Source organism: Gastrolobium bilobum, unplaced genomic scaffold (assembly GCF_033153095.1).
Source record: "Gastrolobium bilobum isolate Gb01-03AN ecotype WA unplaced genomic scaffold, APGP_CSIRO_Gbil_v1 utg10104, whole genome shotgun sequence".
NCBI classification, from domain to species: Eukaryota; Viridiplantae; Streptophyta; class Magnoliopsida; order Fabales; family Fabaceae; genus Gastrolobium; species Gastrolobium bilobum.
This window is the reverse complement of record NW_026897721.1, coordinates 79,884-100,582: the sequence shown is the minus strand read 5'-3', so window position 1 is coordinate 100,582 and position 20,699 is coordinate 79,884. Positions and strand designations below refer to the sequence as shown.

Here is a 20,699-nt window from a genome sequence, read left to right as displayed (position 1 = left end):
CATAAGATAATTTATCTCTTTTAACATGAGATTAATAAACTTTTTTTATATATACATACGGTGAAGCCATTTTCAGTAGCTTTTGTCTATATGTGCACAAAAGCACATCTTTTCGCTATTGAATTGGTTGCATGTTTTCAAATCACGATTTTCGAATGCTATTTACTATTGATGCTATGTACTATTGAAATTGCAAAAAGTGGGAATTTTTTGGGGAGAAAATTATTAACGAGTGCAACACCTTATAGGTAAAAATACAAGCTTTGAATTTTAGGGTTAGCTTCGGTCATCCCAAAACACAAAGAGAAAATATATAAAGTGTATTCTGAGTGTTTTCTAAGAATGAAATGTATATAGGTTGTTATTGTTCTCTCTTTATATATAGAGATATTGTAATTTCTTTCACTTCGTGTAAAATTTTCTATTCTTGCTCGTGCAATTAAGAGTTTTTCACATTAAATTTATTGTTTTAATTTCTATTTCTTTCAACTCAATTTTAGTTGTATTATACTTTTGTACCTATCAGTGATGTGAAAGCTCATTGGTTACTAGCTAGTATTCACGTTGCGGTAGTGTTAATGGTTACTATTCATACACGTAGTTGGATACTTTTACAACATTGCTAATGTATATTAAATTTGTTCTAGTATATGAACCTACTTGTATGCATAGTATTGTTCACATTACGGTACTATTCACAACAGAATAATATAACCCGAAATTGTTAATAAATAAAGTATTGTCAATACTATGGTAACAAAATTTGTGATTGTGAAGCTCAATGGGTGTAACTTCTCCCTACGAAAGCCGAATATCAAGGCAATCTTAAGGAAGGAAAATTGCTTAACTACAATTGAAATTTATGAAAATTAGAAAGAAATAGTTCACAATGGAGGCTAAACGAGACCGATTTTGCACTTGCAAGCCTATCTCGGTAGGATCTATGCTCATCAATTGGGCAATTAGATGACTTCACATGCAAGACAAATATCGAAGGAGAGATCCTGAAGGTTGTGAGAGGTGTTCTTGTGATGATGAAAGCAGAGAACATAACATCAATTCTCTACAAGCTTATTGAAGATACGTTACAAGGGGAAGACACATCAGTAGCTTCAACCAATCAAAAAAGATTAATAACTATGTAGCACCTCAAACTACACATATCAAAACAAGGATTGTAGATTTTCATAGAACATAATCTTCTTCACGAGCTCAAATTGATAAACTTACATTTCTGTGAGCATTGTGTTATAAGTAAACAAAGTAAATTGAAATTTGATAAATTAACTCATAGAAGGATGTACATACTAGATTAGGTTCACTCAGACGTGTGAGAGTCACCAGAAATTTCCCTTGAAAAAGCAAAATATTTTGTATCATTCTTTGATGACTACTCTAGGAGATTATAGGTGTATCAAATTAAGAAGAAATCCGATGTGTTTCAAACCTTGAAGTTCTTCAAAGCACAAGTAATTAAAACTTGAATTCAGAAAAAAATCAAGTGCTTGAGGACAAACAATTGAGGAGAATATAAAGATGACAAATTTCTTTTATTTTACAAGGAGGCGAGTATTCAAAGAAAATTCACAACGACATATACACCTCACATAAAGTAACTTTAAATGGGAGATTGACAAAAATGATAAAACTTTTGTCAATACGTGCACAAAAGCACATATTTTTTCTATTCAATTGGCGGCCAAGCATATGTTTTCATTAGGGATGTGCATGGGTCGAACCGAATCGAATTTTTTAAAAAATCAAAACGAATTGGTTTAAATGATTTGGTTCAGAAGTGGTTCGGTTTGGTTCGAAACTGGTTCGATTCAGAAGTGATTCGGTTCGGTTCGGAACCTGTTCGGGTCGACCCTATTTTGAAAAGAAAAGAAAAATTTAAAACTTAAAAAATAAAGTTATAAAAATCAATTTGGTTTGGTTTGAAAATGGTTTGGTTCGGTTCGGAAATGGTTCGGTTCTTAAACTGATTCTAAAAATCGGTTTAGTTCATGAACTGATTCTTTAAAAACTGGTTCGGTTCTTAAACTGGTTTTTAAAAATCGATTATTTTAAGGGCGGTTCGGTTTAGTGGCGAACCCTACTTATGTCTGCATAATTAGTGATTGGGTTCGAGGGCAGTGTCCCCAATTTTTTTTTAAAGATACTATGAATAGTTTTGCATATTGTAATTTTTTTTTAATAACCATAAAGTAAGTTGCTTCTAGAGGAAATTTTTTTGGTGCTCCAAGTCCCATGTGGTCCTTCCATTTAGGGATTGCCATCTGGACAAAAATTTATTTTTTATTTCTCCTCTCTTCTCTCTCCTCAATAACTATATGATTTTAATTGGTCCCCACTGAATTAACTGTGGTCCGGGAGCACCAAAATCCCTCTCCGTCTAGAGTTCTAGTTTAGTTGTGCATCTCCTTTAAAATGTTAAATTTTTAACTTGTGATTTGTTGTTGTCATATTTAGCCAAATCAAGAATATGCAAGAATTGAGACAGCCGGAGGAAAGGTGATACAATGGAATGACAATTCACTGACTACTTTTTTTTTTTTTTTTTCCAAAAGTTAGTGTGTGCACTTGCACACACTTGCAACAATATAGGTCCGCTAGGGGTTCGGTTCATGATTTGATTCAAGTTTTTTGTTATTTTGCACACCTCTAGTTTTCACCATTGAATTGTTGGCCATGTCTTCAAATAACAATTTCTGAATGCTATGTACCATTGAGATTGCAGAGTGGGAATCATTTACGGACAAAATTGTGACCAAATGCAACACCTTATGCCGATTTAAAAGATAGAAGAGATTATCAGTTACTAGAGGTAGAGGGAAGGATTGAGAAATGAAAATAATTATAAGTGGTTACATATTTATTTGGTCGTGTTTTGGTTCCAACATTCAAGCCAAAAAATACACATTTTAACACATTTTTTAATTTCTTTTTCCAAGACAAAAAAAGTATAAGAAATGTTGTAAAAAAACCGGGTGTGCAAGAAATATTTTTGCGACCTTTTTTCTTTTCACCAGCATTAATTACAACGTCACACCAAAATAAGAAATGTATAATGACAATAATTTTTTCCCCATTGTTTATAACGATTCTTTATAAAATTATCTGTTACGTTTTTTTTTTTTTTTAAATTGTTACGGGGATTATTGTAAAGACAATGATGAAGTCATGAATGGATTAGGGAGGACATCATTCCTCCTTCTTTTCATATAATACTTGTCTTAGACCTATTCATATTCAAGAAAAAGATAATACAACATGTTTATAAATAAAAATAAAAATAATAATACAACATAAATTTCCTTCAACCTCAGCCTTCCAATTTATTATTTGTTATTCACCAAGAAATTTTAGAGAATTTTTCAAATATGTATATTAAATTCATCCATTGTCGTGTTAAGTTAGTGTGAAATTGAAACTCGGTTGAAGGTAATTTACTTTGGAAAGGTTTGTTAATTGTGAATGAATAAATTGCCCAAAAATATTACAAAGCTTGCTACAGCCTAGAGATAGAGGAAGCACACGTGGTACAAAATGCAAATGCCAATGTGTTTCATTCGATTCGAGTGGTAAAATGTCCCGTCCAGCAGAAGAATGAAACGCAGTTGCCAGTTCTAGCTTCTTTTTGGTCGGTAATATTTTGCAGGTTTAAATGTACTTCTACCTATAAGAACGTAAAAATCTTACCACATTATATCAGGCATGTGTATGTATGACTATTGTTAGATCGTATCCTGAATCAGTTCTTTGGTCGTATCTGAGACCTCACGGCCTTAATTTCCTTTATATGCAACTAACTACCTGTCCTATTGCTTTTGCAACGTGGGCCATCCAATTTTTCCTATAATCACAGGATCTCAAGACTATTTAAGACCCATTCCTGATTACCTCAACTTACACTGAAAAATCAACTTGATTTTTCATTGTTAGCTCTGTGCTCTCTCTACTTTTCTCTAGTGTAGCCACCAATCATCATATCACACCATTTTCCTCTTCATCCAAATCCATGGCTAGCTCTATGGTTTCCGTGTCTTACATTGTTTTAGTTCTGGCCATGTCACTAGCTAGCTGTTTCACAGGGACAGAGGGAGCCCGTGCTTTCTTTGTGTTTGGGGATTCACTTGTTGATAATGGCAACAACAACTACTTGGCAACAACAGCTCGAGCAGACTCTCCTCCTTATGGCATTGATTACCCAACTCGCAGAGCCACTGGCCGTTTCTCTAATGGCTATAACATTCCTGACTTTATCAGTTGGGTTAACTTGTCTTTTTAATTTATCACCCGCTTCATGCTCTGTTTATTACGAGTGCTTGTATAAAATGTAGTTAAAGATATTAATTAACTCAATTGTTATCGTATTTATGTGATTTTGCAGGTCAAGAACTTGGGGCAGAATCCACTTTGCCTTACTTAAGTCCCGAGCTCACTGGACAAAGATTGCTTGTTGGTGCCAACTTTGCATCTGCTGGCATTGGAATTCTCAATGACACTGGAATCCAATTTGTATGTGAAAATGGAGAGACTCTTGAACATTATCATTCACTGGCGAACCCAGCAAAAAATGTTACAAAAAATGTTAGCTTGTGCCAAAAATTGCCCCCAAAATTTTTTTAGCTAGTGCCTATGACTAGCACCAACGTGGCTCCTCCACTTTTATCGTATCTCTTTTACTTTAATTATGTTGCATATATATTATCATTTTTAATTTTTAAAATCTTTTTTTTTTTCTTTTGACCCTATACTTTTTCTTAAAAAAAAATTAGCTGAATTTAAAAAATCTAAATAATACACAGGATGCTTATTAATTATTTATCAGTTTGGTAGTTCACTAGACATAAATTTTTTGGTGAAATTGTGGTGAATAATATTGATGGATTATGAATGTATGTATGTTATTGCAATTGAAGGTAAACATAATCAGAATATACAGACAGCTAGAGTACTTTCAAGAATACCAGCGGAGGGTGAGTGCTCTTATTGGAGCTGCGAGGACTCAGCGCTTAGTAAATGGAGCACTAGTCCTCATCACTCTTGGAGGAAACGATTTTGTGAATAACTATTACTTGGTGCCGGTCTCTGCAAGATCTCGCCAGTACTCTTTACCAGATTATGTCAGATATTTAATCTCTGAGTATAAGAAAATTCTGAGGGTAATTAGTCCCTAATTAATTAATTCCATCCTTATCTCTCCATTAATTTTCTTTCCTAGGTCGTTTTCCTTAATATGGTTGATCACTGTCTTGAATTTGAAATTGCATTTCAGAGGCTATATGATATTGGAGCACGTAGGGTACTGGTGACGGGAACTGGTCCACTGGGTTGTGTTCCAGCGGAATTGGCCATGCGAGGCAGAAATGGGCAATGCTCACCTGAACTGCAGCGTGCCGCGTCCTTGTTCAACCCTCAGCTTGTTCAGATGATCCAACAACTCAATAGCGAAATTGGCTCAAATGTCTTCATCGGAGCCAACACGCAAGAGATGCACAATAGCTTCATCAATAACCCTGGAGCATATGGTAAATATACTAAAATTTTGTGTAAGGACGAAAGTTGTGTATTTTTTGTTTTTTTAATTTATGTATTTCTCATAGATGCTAGTATATAGTTATAATATGAAAAATTATTCTTTTTTTTTCTCCACATCAGCTGATGTGGAAAGTGAAAAAAAAAGCATTTTATGTTATAACTATATATTATCGGGAGTACATAGAGTAAAAAAATTTAAAATGACACAACTTACGTCCTTTAAAATGACACACATAAAATTCATATACTACTAGTTTTGTTTTTCACTTGTAACTTAAAACAAATAAATGAAAAACACATATTTTGTTAACTATTCTACAAAATAATTTAAAAAAAAAAATCAAAAACACAATTAAACAGATGCTAAATTTCTTTGTTTTATGCCAACTATTGATCATTCATGAATATAGATAGATAAGAACTTTCATTTATGAATATGATTAAAATGAGGTTCTCCTTTTGACACCAGTGTCAAATTTGAAATTTGACACTTCATCTGAGAGTCGTTAGATCAAAAAATATTAAATTGATTTGTAAGTATGTGATACTATTGATATTTTTTAATCTAACAACTATCGAATAAGGTGTCAAATTTCAAATTTGACACTAATATCAAAGAATCTTTCCTCTATTAAAAGAGGAATGCATCTAAATCGTAATCAAATCAAACAATTAAATGTGGCATTAATGATTGATGATATAATAAAGCGTGTGGTTGTTGTGGATGCAGGATTTATTACATCAAAAGTAGCATGCTGCGGTCAAGGACCTTATAATGGTGTTGGGCTGTGCACTGTGGTATCCAACTTGTGCCCAAATCGTGACCTTTATGCATTTTGGGATCCTTTCCATCCATCACAAAAGGCCAACAGGATTATCACTCAACAGATCATGTCAGGCACCACAAAGTATATGTATCCCATGAATCTCAGCACTGCTTTGGCCTTGGATTCTCAGAATAGCTAAACCAGGAACTGTCATTTTAGTACTGCACCCTCTTTGTGTCCTACAAAAATTCTACTCGTTAATTAATTTGTGATATATCACAGTGTTGCAATGTCATGAAAATTAGTTTGGAGCCAAAGTAGTAACCGAGTCAATGGTTACCAAATAGTATAATGTTGTATTGGATAAATGAGGATGAGTGCCGTCTTTATTCTCATTCTCTCTGTAAGCGCAGAAAAAAACCGCAGAATAAAAAGTGAATTTTTGTGTTCTATAATTTTTTCTCTCTTTTTTTTTTTTAATTTTTTTTTACATGACTGTCTTAAGCGGCTCCTACTACAGGAATAGTTTTATCATCTAACACGTGTAAAGTAATATGAATAATTTTATTATTTAATATGTCCTTATTTTATGTTAAAAATTAATTAAAATTTAAACAAAAAAACAAAGGCAACAAAGATCCATGTTTATGGATTAATTTTTTTAAAAGTTTAAATTATTAAGTAAAAAAATATATAATAACTCAAACATATCCATCACAAATTTAACTTTTTTATTTTAAAAATATATCTTTATTGTATAGAAACTAATACTATCATATAAATTAGTTATTTTAAAATTGTTAATTATAATGGCCAAATGAAAATTCATCAACCGGCCTTAATTTCTACGACACATTGAACAATTTGATTAAAAAATTATTCAATGCTCAAAAGGCATTGAATTTTTTTTTTTCCAGTTCTACAGAATTAAAAGAATTGATGAAAGAACTTGTAGGGGCACATTTGAGGGAATACATATGTCAGGTGACATCTGCTCGGCGCTCTGAATTCAATCTGACCGGGTTAATTTCCATGAATTTTTTTTAAAAAAAATTGCAACACTAATATTGTTTTTAAAAAATAAGTATATATCTAATACAATTAGGAGTCATAAAATAGAGCGCAATTAGTTGCACGCACAATATCGTGCGCAACGAACATAGTGGCAAGGACGATTGGAGTTAATGCTCTTGATGCGATCAGTTTCCTGTAGGCTGATGGAGTTGCTAAGGACGATTGGATAAGGAGATGAACGCTGATCTAGTGCAGCCTGATTGGAGGAGAATCTCCCTGTGAACTCCTCATTGAATGGGGCGAGATAAGGATTAGCTGATTATCCAGCATCGGAAAACATGATATGGAAGCATGTTATTGTTGGGCATGCCCGGTGAGCATGTCTTTTTTTTTTTTTTTTTAATTGAAAATTAAGAATAGTTTAAATAAAAAAAATATTTGAACATATTTGAATCTTGTTTTTTTTTTTTTTTCCATCGGTCTATAAGAAGTGTTTTTTGTTTTGTTTGACATATTTGATCTTTTTTATTATCAGTCTATTTTCTTTTGTGCCAACAATGTTTATTTTTGGGAAAAATTCAAAAAATCCTCTAGCATTTTGCTTTGAATCACTTATTTTCTATGCTTTTTTTTAATTGCTTATTCCCTATGATTTTTCCTATCCAAATCCATTCTTAACATGTTAGAAACTAATCTAACTATTTTATCCTTTTTAGAAGAAAAAATATACTGATGATAAAAAAGAAAAAAAATAAGATCAAATATGTTCAAAACTTACAATACTTATAGAAAAGACTAAAAGTAAAAAAAAAAAAAATAGAATAAATCAAATATGTCTAAATTAAAAATAAGAAAATAAATTAAGGATAAAAAATAGAAGAAAAAAAATAAGATTAAATATGTTAAAAACTCACAAAACTTATAGAAAAAATTAAAGTAAAAAAAATATATAACTGTTGCGGACTCGGCAAGTGCACCTGTCATACAACTGATACAAGTAATAAAGTTTACGAGTACAAGATCGTTCCCACGAGAATTATAGTTTTAAACACTAATTCACTATTTCTACTTAAGTTGGACAATCAATTTTGAATTTGTAACAAGATTTGAATTTGGATTTAAAATATTAAAACTAATTAAAAACAAGAATAAAAACAAGAACGTAAAAGTTTGGATTACTTGACTGAAAAGAAACGTAGTTAGGGTTTTGACTTCCCTCAACCTCTCTATTATATTTGAGTTCGCTCTTTATATTAATCATCCTTAATATCAATCCAATCGATTTTGTTAATTTAATTAGGATTCAATCACTTGACATCATAAATGTTTATAATCTTGCAAGAACCCTAGTTCCCCGGTTATTCTCCAAGAAAATAAGCATTACGTTCAAGAATCATAAGATTGCGCAAAACCCTATATCTATCACTAGAATCATAAATATTACGATGAAATTGTCAGATACGGATCATGCACCAACACTCCTATTGCCATGCATTTACCTAAGATCAATCTACAAGATTCAAGCTCATAGAAAGCATTAAGAAAAGACAATTTCATTCATGATAAAAAGGAAAATTAGCATAAAGAATTATTCAAAACATAATACATAATTTGAGTTCCATCTAACCCTAACTACTATAAAGATTTAGCCGGACATAATGAAATCAAGAAAGAAAGAAATTAAGAAATCTCCCCCAAACTCTATAGTTGAATGGTGAATCTTCAATAATTCCAGTGCAAACTTGATCCTGATCCGTCTCTAACTCTCAAGAACATGAACTAAGTGTTTCCTCCACTTCTCTTATGCTTCCGATCGTCAAGAATGATCAATTCTTTCTCAAATTGCCCTCTTATGGGTAAAGATTCTGTGCCCTAAGTGAAAACCTTCAATTAAGCCTAAGTTGGACCGTGATGGGCGCTTAAGTGTCCATGGGCAGCCATGCAATTTCACATGGGGCACTTAAGCGCAGTGATGGGTGCTTAAGCACCCTCTTCGAAGAAGAATTTTTAATTGGCAGCGTGCTTAAACCCTGAGTTGGAGGTTTAATTAAGCTTTCTCGTACAGAGACATTTAGTGACTTTGGGGCTTAAGCTTCGAAATGGAAGCTTAAGCCTCCTCTTCAATAATTGCAATTTTTCTATATTTGCACTTGGGATCTTCATGATTTTTAAGTCCTTGATCTCCAAGTTTTAACTTCAAATTTGCTTCCATTTAATATCATTTACCTTCAAAATAGGCAAACATCAATTATTTAACTCATAATTCAATAGTTCATGTTTTTATATTAATAAACCCTAGTTTTCATATATTTGACTTGATATTTCATGTGAATTTAATCCTTAAAACTAGATAAACTAAAGGTTTATCAATAACTAAATCTAAAGAAGAAAATAAATTAAGGAAAAAAATAGAATATATATATATATATAGGGATATGATATTCTTACACCGGTGTAAAAATTAAAAGTATTACACTCAATCTTAACTATTGATCCACTTGTATCCAATGGCTCACATTGCTAAGAAATTAGAGCCCTTAGATATAAGTGGGATCAACAGATAAGATTAAGAGTGTAATTTATACTGGTGTAAAATGATCCTGATCCATATATATATATATAATCAACTTATATCAGTATAAAAATAATAAATCTATATCTTAATTATTGATTTTTGTGTATTTAATGGTTAAGATTTATTGAATTACAATAATTAATTAATTAATATGACCCAATAAATTTTTACTGTTGGATGTATAAAAATTAAGATATGACGTAAAACTTATTATTTGATAAAATTCACATGCTAGTAAAAATTGCCTTAGGGGAGAGAAATAATTGACAGACAATTAGATCGTGGCAACTTGTAAACTGCCAACTGGCAATAGTGTCTAAAGCGCTCTGCACCGCAGTCTTAGCTTGAATATTCAATTCGTGACAAGAATAATTCATCACCTAAAAAGTAATTATACTGGTTGTATTAAAAGCATGCATCAACCACAGGAAACATACCTGTTTTCACTTTTCTGTTTCTTTCATCTCTTTTTTCTAATTTTACAATGACGTTTGTTTGGGCGGCGGAAATAATTACTAGTTGCATCTTCGTTCATCCAACCCGTCGTCTCTTTTACCCTCCTCACATGTCATGCACTTTTAGAACTAGAACTTGAATCATTCAGATTCAATTAAAGACCACCTAAAAGTTGACATGCAAGTCAATGTACCCCAAACCTATATTGGCTAGTGGAATATATCTAATAAATAATAATGTTCTTTTCTTTTCTTTTTGGTTTGAAAAAATAAAATAAAAATACAACCAGCTATAAAAAGCCTTGAATGCCTATACACGATACTGCATCCACATACACATCGAAAGGTTATTTTCAACTCAATGGCACATCCCTCAACTTTTGTTACCTTGGTGATAACAGTTCTAGTAGTTGGGGTCATTGTCCCAGGAGCAGATGCCAAGCCAAGGGCTTTCTTTGTATTTGGTGATTCACTTGTTGACAGTGGCAATAACAATTACTTGGCAACTACTGCACGGGCTGATTCCCCTCCTTATGGAATTGACTATCCAACTCGCAGACCAACTGGTCGTTTTTCAAACGGACTCAACATTCCCGATCTGATTAGTTAAGTATCATTAATTCCATAAACTAATTAATTATCATTTATTAATTAAGTATCATACCATAAAACCTTAGTTCTCCAATGTGTATCTAATATTTAATACTATTTGTTGCGTTGATTAACAGGTCAACGACTAGGTGCTAAGTCCGTGTTGCCATACTTGAGTCCAGAATTAAGAGGTGACAAACTTTTACTTGGTGCCAATTTTGCTTCCGCTGGAATTGGGATCCTTAACGACACTGGAGCTCAGTTTGTAAGTCCACTGCCACTATATATATATATATATATAATGCACTGCAAGCTAGAAGTGCATGCATGGTATTCATTTTTTTTGCATGAATTGAGATCTCAAATTTAACATTCCAATTATAAAAATTGGAATGAAAAAAATTAAGCATCTTTGGTTAAAATTAAAATGCTAATGTAAGGTGGCAACGACTTAATTTTGCAGCTAAATATAATTAGAATGTATAGACAGTTGGACTACTTTGAAGAGTATCAGCGACGATTGACATCTCAAATTGGAGCAGCGCGGACTATGACACTTGTCAATCAAGCATTGGTTCTCATCACTGTCGGTGGTAACGATTTCGTAAACAATTACTACTTGGTGCCTTTTTCTGCAAGGTCTCGACAGTATACGCTACAGGATTATGTCAAAATTCTCATTATAGAGTACCGTAAACTCTTGGAGGTAATCAAGTCTCATAAAAAACACACACACACACACATTAACAATAATTAACTTATTGTAAAATGATAATAATAACTTAGCTAGCCAAATGAAGTTCATGCATGTGGTCCTGCTTCTTTGCGTAACAAATTATTAATTATTGCAGAGACTATATGATCGAGGAGCTCGCAGAGTGCTTGTGACGGGTACTGGACCATTGGGTTGTGTTCCAGCGGAATTGGCAATGCGTGGAACAAATGGAGGGTGTTCTGCTGAACTTCAACGAGCTGCAGCATTGTACAACCCTCAACTACAACACATGATACAAGGACTCAACAAGAAAATTGGCAGAGACGTTTTTATCGCTGCAAATACAGCACGAATGCATTTTAATTTCATTAATAATCCTAGAGCTTATGGTACTCTAACTTCTATGCCTACTTGTTTATCGAAATTAATTATATTATTCAAAGGAAACAATATTATAAATTAAGCACCAATTAACACTTATATATAAATATGTTGTTTGTTGGGCAGGATTTACTACCTCACAAATTGCTTGTTGTGGGCAAGGACCCTACAATGGAATTGGGTTATGCACACCGCTCTCTAACTTATGCCTAAATAGAAACTCATATGCATTTTGGGATTCATTCCATCCATCCGAAAAGGCTAACAAACTTATTGTGGAGCAAATTATGTCAGGTTCTACAAAATACATGAACCCAATGAACCTCAGCACCATCCTAGCATTGGATGCTAGCACATGACAACTCTCATTTCTTCTCTGTAATGGAATTTTTATTAATTTGTATCAAGTGTTTGTGACTTTCATAGTCTGTAAAATTGATATCTTGAAACAAATTCTTCATAAATTAAATAATTGGCATCTTCTGTGTTTCTTCCCCCCTTTTTTTTTTATAAATGCTGCTTTGCATGCTTTAGGGTTGCTAATAAACTTGAAACGCATATTCAAGCTAATCTCAATGAAATTTTTGAAACAAATCATGGAGCTAGAAAGTTAGTGCCTAGCTCACGGAGGTTTCGCGCAAGTAGAATTGATCTAACTTAACACTACTTAAAGTGATCGTTAAGTACAATGATAGTTGTTTATTGTGGAGGCAAAAGTCAATTAGGCCACCTCCAAAGTGTGACTTCTATGGCTATATTGGTGTTGTCATGTGTATAGCTATAGTTGCATGTATTGTCAGTTAAGGAGTTGTAGTTGATTGCCGGAATCCAAAAGAGTTAATGTTGATATCAATGAGTTAAAAGAATTATGTTTTGAAGTAGGTGTGGCTTTTAAAGGAAAGTGTGGTGGATGTTGTAGATCGAATTTCGAAAGGTTAAGTTCCGTGCATAGAACCATCTTAGCGCAAGGACCAATTTGTAAAGGTACAAAGTCTATATAAGATAAAATGGAATGGCTAATTCCTTATACAAGATAAATTGCATCTATTTAACTCAGTATTGCACAACCTGTAGTAGTTCTTTGGGCAGCAGAGTAAAATTTCAAAATGGCTTATATATGTGGTATTCAATAAAAAAAAAATGATAAAATTATTGAAAACCAATAATCCAATCACTACTGGGACTTACAAAAGTTTTGCAAATACCTTGAGGTGTCATTTGCTTGCTACGGTATCAATTTGGGTCAAGTTAAATTATTTGGATTAGCCTGTTGTAGTTCAAGCCAAATTTGATCTGACCCGTAATTAATGAGTCACCTATGGTTCGGGCTGATGAACTGTTAGCCAATAAAATCCTATGCTAGTTACAGGTTATTCAGCTGACCTATTGGCTTGCATTTACTTCTTTATTTATTTATACAGATAATTTTAAAATGTTAACTTTAAAAAATTTGTATTGAAAACTTAAATTAATTTATATTATAAGATTTAAAACTAACTATTACTTAAAATAGATGAAATGTTGGTTTTAAAATAACATTGAAAGTAAACATAAAAAAACCCTAATAATTATATAGTTAATTATATATTTTTTAATTAACTGGTGGGAGTAGTACATGTGGCAGAAAAAAAAATGAGAGAACATAAATTGATGTGGTTTGGGCACATAATGAGAAGATCCCTTGATGCTCCTATAAGAATAAAAGTTTGTTACCAAGAGTTTGACACAAATATAGGTTGAGGTAGATCGAAACTTACTTGAGATAAAGTAGTAATACATGATTTAATGAAATGAGATATAGATTGAAGAATAGTGCATGTTACGACGGAGTGCAGAAAAGCAATAAGTATGGTGAATAGTTAGACCCGTTTTTATTCTGATTGTCTAAAAACGGTCCATTTTTAGTCATTTTTTTCTTTATCTCCCCCCCTTCCTCTCTTTCTTTTTCCTTCTTTTCTTCTATTTCATTTTTCCTTTCAATCTTTTTTCCTTTTCTTTTTTCTCTATATTTATTTTATTTTTATTCTATTTATTTTTTACTTCTTACCTTCTTATTCTTATTCTTTTCTTTCCTCCTATATATCCTTATTTGTATTTTATTTTAATTTATTTTTCCTTGTAATTTTGTATTACAAATAGATGTATATACTTAAAGTTTATTTTGATTATTTTTCTCAATTTTTTCATAACATTTTTTGCGTTCATGTATCACCGACTCTAACTAATTTGAGATAAATGTACTGTTAAGTTTATGTTGTTGAATTATATATTTTTTAAGCGTGTGCGCTAGCCAAAGTCACTACGGATCAGCCTATGTGGCCCCTATGGAATATATGGGCCAAACACTTGAGCGTGAATGCAAGGGAAACGAGGAATGTTCCAATGCATTGGCCCGAAGTAGGTCTCAAGGAACGCTAGTGGTGCTGGTCAGGGACAACTTTCATTCCATTTCTTATTTTTTTTCTGATATTTTTAATTAAGTGTTATAATGCTTTTCTTATTTATACATGCAATTCAAAGTTATCACTAAAAAATATGAATATATCTAAAGTAAACAAGTCATATTTAATTTTACGAATAATTAATTTAAATAAATTGCTTATTTTAGAGAAAGGTGAGGGTGATGGAGATAACTCTACCTCTTACTTTGGTTGAGGAGAGAACAACTCAAGAGTTATTGTTCATCAAAAAGTATTTACAATGTAAACGCTGGTTTTAAATTTTTTTAACTTAAATTTTTTAATCAAAATATAAATCAATGTATTAAATATTTTTCATTAATAATATATTTCTGAATTTTTAATACATACTAATGATAGTTAAACAAATTAAATTTCATTAATTTGAACATTTAAATAATAATTGCGCAACACATAGTAGAATTATATACTGATTAAATAGGCTAAGATTAAGTAGTTCATTGATATTTAAACGTTAAATAATTGAAGTAATTAAAAGTGGCTGGTGATAAAGTATTTGGGTAGTTTGTGACGAATCATAATTGCATAATTTTGAATATAAATTCTTACAATGGTATTAATTACATTGACGTTTAAACTTTAAAGTAAATGTTACATTGAGTCATGCATGCGGAAAAGTGATATCAGAATTTCTGTCTGAAAGATGTAATATGCTTGTTGACTATTGAATAATTAATAACCATCATTAAATTATTATTTTTAGCTACTTAACATTGCTCTTTATTATTCTCTTAAAACTGCTAAACTGAAAAATTAAATGTCAAATCCATAAATCTTTAAATGAAATGGTTAAAATGAAATCCAATAATTTAATGGATAAATTAAGTAAAGTGGGATTTTGCATCTCCAGCTTTGTACCCTTAACTCTAGCTTAAATATCAAGTCAAAATTCAAATGAGTGGATCTTATTTATTTTTAAAGTAAAGATTTTCTTTGGGCTTTGTCCCGAGTGTTCATCAACCGATCCAAACCGATTCAAACTGCGGTGACCGAACCGAAAAATCGAAAACCGAATAAATCGAAAATCGAAAAATTCCAAACCGAAAAAAAACCCGCAAATTTTAATTGAATTGAACTGGTTTTCGGATGGGTTGATGAAACCGCGGTGATCCAATATATTAATTCTCTTTTACCTACTTGGGTCTTTCCCCAATCATAGCCCAAAAATTTCTTAACCCAAGACCCATCAACTGAAACCAAGAAAAAACCTAACCTAATGCTTTTGTATTTAAAAAAAAAAAAAATTACAAAACCAATATATACAAAAGATGTTATTTGCACAATAATCATGAAATAAATTTTAGGATTTTCAAAAAACCGAAAACCGATCCAATCCAAACCAAAAAAAATTGGATTTGATCGGATCGGATTTGAAAAAAAATCCAAACCGAAACCGAAGAGATTGGATCAGATGATTTTTGCTTCAAAAACCGATCCAATTCAGACCGCGAACACCCCTACCCTCTAGTGTAAAATAAATAAATAAATAAAGAATTTTAAATGATGGCCAGTGACAACGTGTAGCATTTTTATGCTCGATACAGCATCAGCCATAAAAGTATAATAATTATAGGGCAATCTATTTGAATTAAATATAATTATATGGTGATAATTATTACACATTCAATATATCAAAATTAATAATTATTGCGTATCTGGGTGGTGAAAGTAATCACTAAAACGAAAATACTTTTTGAAATTTTATATCTAAATTTTCAAAAGAAGAAAAGAAAGACAACCATACAAATCAAACTTTCATATTATTTTATCTTTTCTCTTTCACTTTAGTATTTTTCCCCAACGAAAATTTGATGTATATCTTGCTATCTTTGTATTAATTAAAAGTATTATCTGAAATTTATTGAGTATTTATACAGATCTATTACAGATAGAACCGTAAGATGAACAGTTCCCGGATAGAGCGCTTCTTAAAAGTTAGAAATTAAAAGTGAGTAGTTCGAACACATTTTCTCTCTGTCCCATAATCATAATCTTCTTCTTATTGCTTTTATAATGTAAAGCATTTTCATGGTGATTGTATAAAATTTGTGTGGCGTTTAATTTACTTGATTAGTTAAGCTTGAATTTAGGCTAACAGTTAAGATAATTGATTATGGTAGATATAGTATGAAAATATAGAGCAGTGCATCCTTAAAAATTTTCAAGAAATGTATAGTATCTTCAGTTTATTTTTGCTCTGGACCCATCTCACAGGTCGTCAGTTTTTAGAAGCTATAATCCTAGTTAAGTGGCTAGTTTAAATGATACGGGTTATTATCTGCTATTTTGTCTATGAGAGTTTGATTCTTAATTAATGAAATTCTCTCATCTCTTTTATAAATTAAAGGTTAAACAAATTTTATTATCTTAACTAGCACTATACATGGTTCACATTTGCAGTGATTTGCGTGTCTCTTTCATAAATTCCCTTAAGCATAAATGTAACCTTACTATTGCACATCCTCTCGAATTCATCAATTTTATAGTTGGATTTTTATTTCTATAAATGTCATTCTGTATAATTTTTCTTGTTATTTATAATTATCTTTTTATTCAGATATAATTAATTTCTTTATGCTCAATGGAATGGGGACAGGAATTAAATGGAATCAAAGATGCAACAGAACACTGGAGACAAAGCGAAAATTTCAGCACTGATTGTGGACGATGATTCTGCAACTCGTTTAATCCACAAGAGCATGCTTGAAAAATTGTTTAACATAGAGGCGAAAGTGGTTAAAGATGGAAAGGAAGCAGTGGATCTGTATATTTTTGGGACAAATTTTGGCATAATTTTCATGGACAAAGATATGCCTATCATGGACGGTACAGAGGTACTGTATACATTTCATGTTAATTATTAGTTTAGATAATTAATCAACAAGTGAAGTTTATTCAATAATAATTATTTGTTAATTACTAATAAAATGAATTGTCTCACAACAGGCAACAAAACAGCTGGATTGAATTACTGTTTTGAGAAGCCTCTCAACCGTGCAATGGTTGAAGTTGTCTTGCAAGAATTTGAAAATTTTTAAATTTGATTCACCTTTATGGTTTTTGTTACCGCCCAATAGACAAAGCCACATTAGTCTTTTGTGTTGTTTGGCTTCTTACCTTTGCCAATTATCTCTAATGTTATCCGCAACTTCGTGTTTTAGTATGTAATTGTCAAATATTGGGCACCCTTTCTAATAATCGTAGTTAAATAAATGTCATTTTCATATTTTGCATGCAATGCAAGTACGTAAGTATTCGTGTTTGTGTTTATTTGATAATACATGGATTTGATAACACGAAAGAAAACATGTAATATTCCTTACATGTTTTCTTGTATATATGTTTTCGCTTTATGCATCGTCAGTGAGAAATAAGACGGAAAGAAGTTAATGTTGTTTAATTAATACACATTGATAATAATAACAGTAAAGAAAATTATATAAACATCCACCGACATTACTTTATAGATAATGTTACGTCAGGTACAAAAGGAAGTTATTTTACATAGGTCCTACAGTCTACTAAATATTACATCACTTCAGTTTATATGTTACATACTGGCATTACATAATTATACAATACAAAAGTCTTATCCTAATCTAGTCTATAGGTGTAAGTCTCCACACTCTCAGCATAGAATATGGAAGCAGCTCCTTGATTTCCTACTACGATATAAAACTCCATGCGGTCCTCATAAAAGTAAATATTGATACTCCATCCTTCACCTTATAAGCTTAGACTAGGCATTATGATTTTCTGGAAAGGTTAGCACAAAACAAACACGCGTGAGAAAATTCTCAATAACATTGAGGTTTTCTAACTATAACTATTTCCAGCCGTAATAACGGAAAATACCATTCTCTCAGATAATTTAATAAAATGAAATAATATAATAAATAATACATTGTGTAATATTTAACTGAAACTAAATAATTTCCAACTTTGTGATCTTCTGCATATGAAAGATTTATTGTGGAGGAGCTCAAACCACGATAAGGCGTCCCTTACCCTATAATCGTCTGAACCCAAACTCTGTGGTTCAGTTCATAGCAGTCTTCATCAGTTAAATATACACATTCTCTTCATAATTATTTGATACTAAACAATTAGTTAACATAACAATCAGTTGCTGAAAGACATAAAATTTAAAAGGAAACCAATAAACTGCAAAATATAAAGTCAAGGAATAAACTTAAACAGAAGAGTAAACTTAAACAGAAGAGTATACAAGGAAAGAGCTCAGTAAGATGATAGGGGTATAAAAATTAAACATTATTTTAGCAAAATGATGGAAAAATATGAGAGAACATATTTTATATTTACACTCAAAGTTACCTTCTGCTTCTGCTTCGTCGCTTTCTTTCTTTCTTTCTCTCTTTTTCTGTTCGCTGTTCTTTCTCTCTTTTTCTTTTCTTTTCTTTCCTATGGACAGTGATGTATATATATATATATATATATAAGGAGACTTGTTTACGTTTTAGTTGCATCTCGTTAGATTCGAACGAAGTGGAAACTAAGTAATCATTACTTCGGATGATAACTATCCACGTTATCAGCAACGTGAGAGTTTCTAGAAATATTTCGTAAGTGCCTCCACGTAATACGTAATACATTTTAATTTCTGTATATTATTATTATTATTATTATTATTATATTATTATTTATTTATTTTATTATTAACATATTATATTTTATATAATTTATTTTAACATTTAATTACTTATTTCTTATTAATATTATTATTATTATATACGCAAACATAATATATATATATATATATATATGTGTGTGTGTTCAGCGTAAAGTTGACGTGAAAGGCGTCACTATTTAGCGCTACTTTGGCGCTAAAGGCGTCATCATTTTTTTAAATTTTTTTTTTGAATATTACAGGTGTATTAGATTAGGATTTTAAAAGACTTTTTTTAAGATAAAAAATCTTATAAATTTTAAAGGACTATTTAGAATTGGAGGAACTTGCACCACTGGGGTTAGCCTAGTGGTGTGGGGTGTGTGTGTTAGGAGTGTGTGTAGTGTAGGGTGTTGTGTTCAATTCCTTGTAACCTCCAAAAAAAAAAAATTGGAGGAACTTTAAAACTTTTTTAAAAGATTTTTTTTACAATCAAGATTTCATAAGATTGGATTTTAAAGAATTTTAATATAATTTACAAGATTTGAAAGGATAATATGAATTTATAAAATTTTAAAAAACCATATGAATTTTTAACAAACATTCAAAATTACAAGAGTCAATAAAAAATAACAAAGAAATGCAATGATATTAATAAAAAAAGAGTAAAGCCAAACATAATTTTCTCAATCAGTAAAACTTAATATAATTTTTAATAAACCTTCAAAATTACTAAGTAACAGCTCTCAACATATCTAAAGCTATATGATATGCCTCAAGCATATATATGATTTTAAGCCAAAAAGAGAAAGAATATTGATCAATCTTGGATAAAAGGGCTAGAATTGTTATTAAATTGATAAATCTCAATCAGATATTTTGTCACTGATTTTATTATATTTTTGTAAGAAAACAGACAAGAAAGAAGCCCAAATTGGAAGCACAACTCTAAAGCCCCGCGCTATTAGCGCGGGTGTGACGCTAGTAGCGCCAGAAGAACTTTTTAATACAGAGACTCCCACGCTTCTAGTGTGGAACTGGCGCTAGTGGCGCCAGCCATTCAAAACTCCCACGCTATCAGCGTGGGAACCACGCTAGTAGCGTGAACCTGCAGTATGCTGAACAAAACTCCCACGCTATTAGCGCCAAACTAGCGCTAGTAGCGCGGGAGGCATGTGGTGATTTTTCAAGCTTATATCAAATTATATCAGAAAAAGATTGGACCAACATATATGATGAAGATTTGATCAATATTTCTACACAAGGTCATAAACTCTATAAATAGAGACTCAGACCTCACAGACAAATAATCTTTGGCTGGAGAGAATTCTTGGAGACTCACGCTGGAGATCAGGATTTCGACGGAGTTGAAGAACGAAGACCATTGATCCTTCATCTTCTTCTTCTTCTTCTTCTTTATTGTTTTCATGAATACTTTTTATTTCTTCAATTTGTTTAAGCCAGCTATGTCTGACTAGTTTCTTTTTGTAGTTGGGATCACGGACCCGATGTGAATCTTTTATATTTTCTGTAATAATATTTTATAATTT

The 20,699-nt window shown here is 31.6% G+C and overlaps 2 protein-coding genes across 2 annotated transcripts; both read left to right on the top strand.

The window, feature by feature from the left end:
• Positions 1 to 3,905: 3,905 nt before the first annotated feature.
• LOC133309583 (GDSL esterase/lipase At5g33370-like) lies at positions 3,906 to 6,743 on the top strand. The gene is made up of 5 exons (XM_061510370.1): positions 3,906 to 4,268; positions 4,394 to 4,521; positions 4,926 to 5,168; positions 5,282 to 5,534; positions 6,275 to 6,743. The coding sequence occupies exons 1-5, from the start codon at positions 4,022 to 4,024 to the stop codon at positions 6,508 to 6,510; spliced, it is 1,107 nt and encodes a 368-aa protein (XP_061366354.1). The 5' UTR covers positions 3,906 to 4,021; the 3' UTR covers positions 6,511 to 6,743.
• Positions 6,744 to 10,716: 3,973 nt separating this feature from the next.
• Positions 10,717 to 12,401, top strand: LOC133309594 (GDSL esterase/lipase At5g18430-like). The gene is made up of 5 exons (XM_061510388.1): positions 10,717 to 10,960; positions 11,084 to 11,211; positions 11,410 to 11,652; positions 11,798 to 12,050; positions 12,169 to 12,401. The coding sequence occupies exons 1-5, from the start codon at positions 10,717 to 10,719 to the stop codon at positions 12,399 to 12,401; spliced, it is 1,101 nt and encodes a 366-aa protein (XP_061366372.1).
• The last annotated feature ends 8,298 nt before the right edge of the window (positions 12,402 to 20,699 follow it).

Excerpts from the sequence above, each read along its gene's own strand:
- LOC133309594 (XM_061510388.1), top strand. The coding sequence starts at position 10,717 with ATGGCACATCCCTCAACTTTTGTTACCTTGGTGATAACAGTTCTAGTA. Across the intron at positions 10,961-11,083 it reads CAACATTCCCGATCTGATTA|GTCAACGACTAGGTGCTAAG; the intron begins GTTAAGTATCAT and ends GTTGATTAACAG. Across the intron at positions 11,653-11,797 it reads AGTACCGTAAACTCTTGGAG|AGACTATATGATCGAGGAGC; the intron begins GTAATCAAGTCT and ends TAATTATTGCAG.
- LOC133309583 (XM_061510370.1), top strand. The coding sequence starts at position 4,022 with ATGGCTAGCTCTATGGTTTCCGTGTCTTACATTGTTTTAGTTCTGGCC. Across the intron at positions 4,269-4,393 it reads TAACATTCCTGACTTTATCA|GTCAAGAACTTGGGGCAGAA; the intron begins GTTGGGTTAACT and ends GTGATTTTGCAG. Across the intron at positions 5,169-5,281 it reads AGTATAAGAAAATTCTGAGG|AGGCTATATGATATTGGAGC; the intron begins GTAATTAGTCCC and ends ATTGCATTTCAG.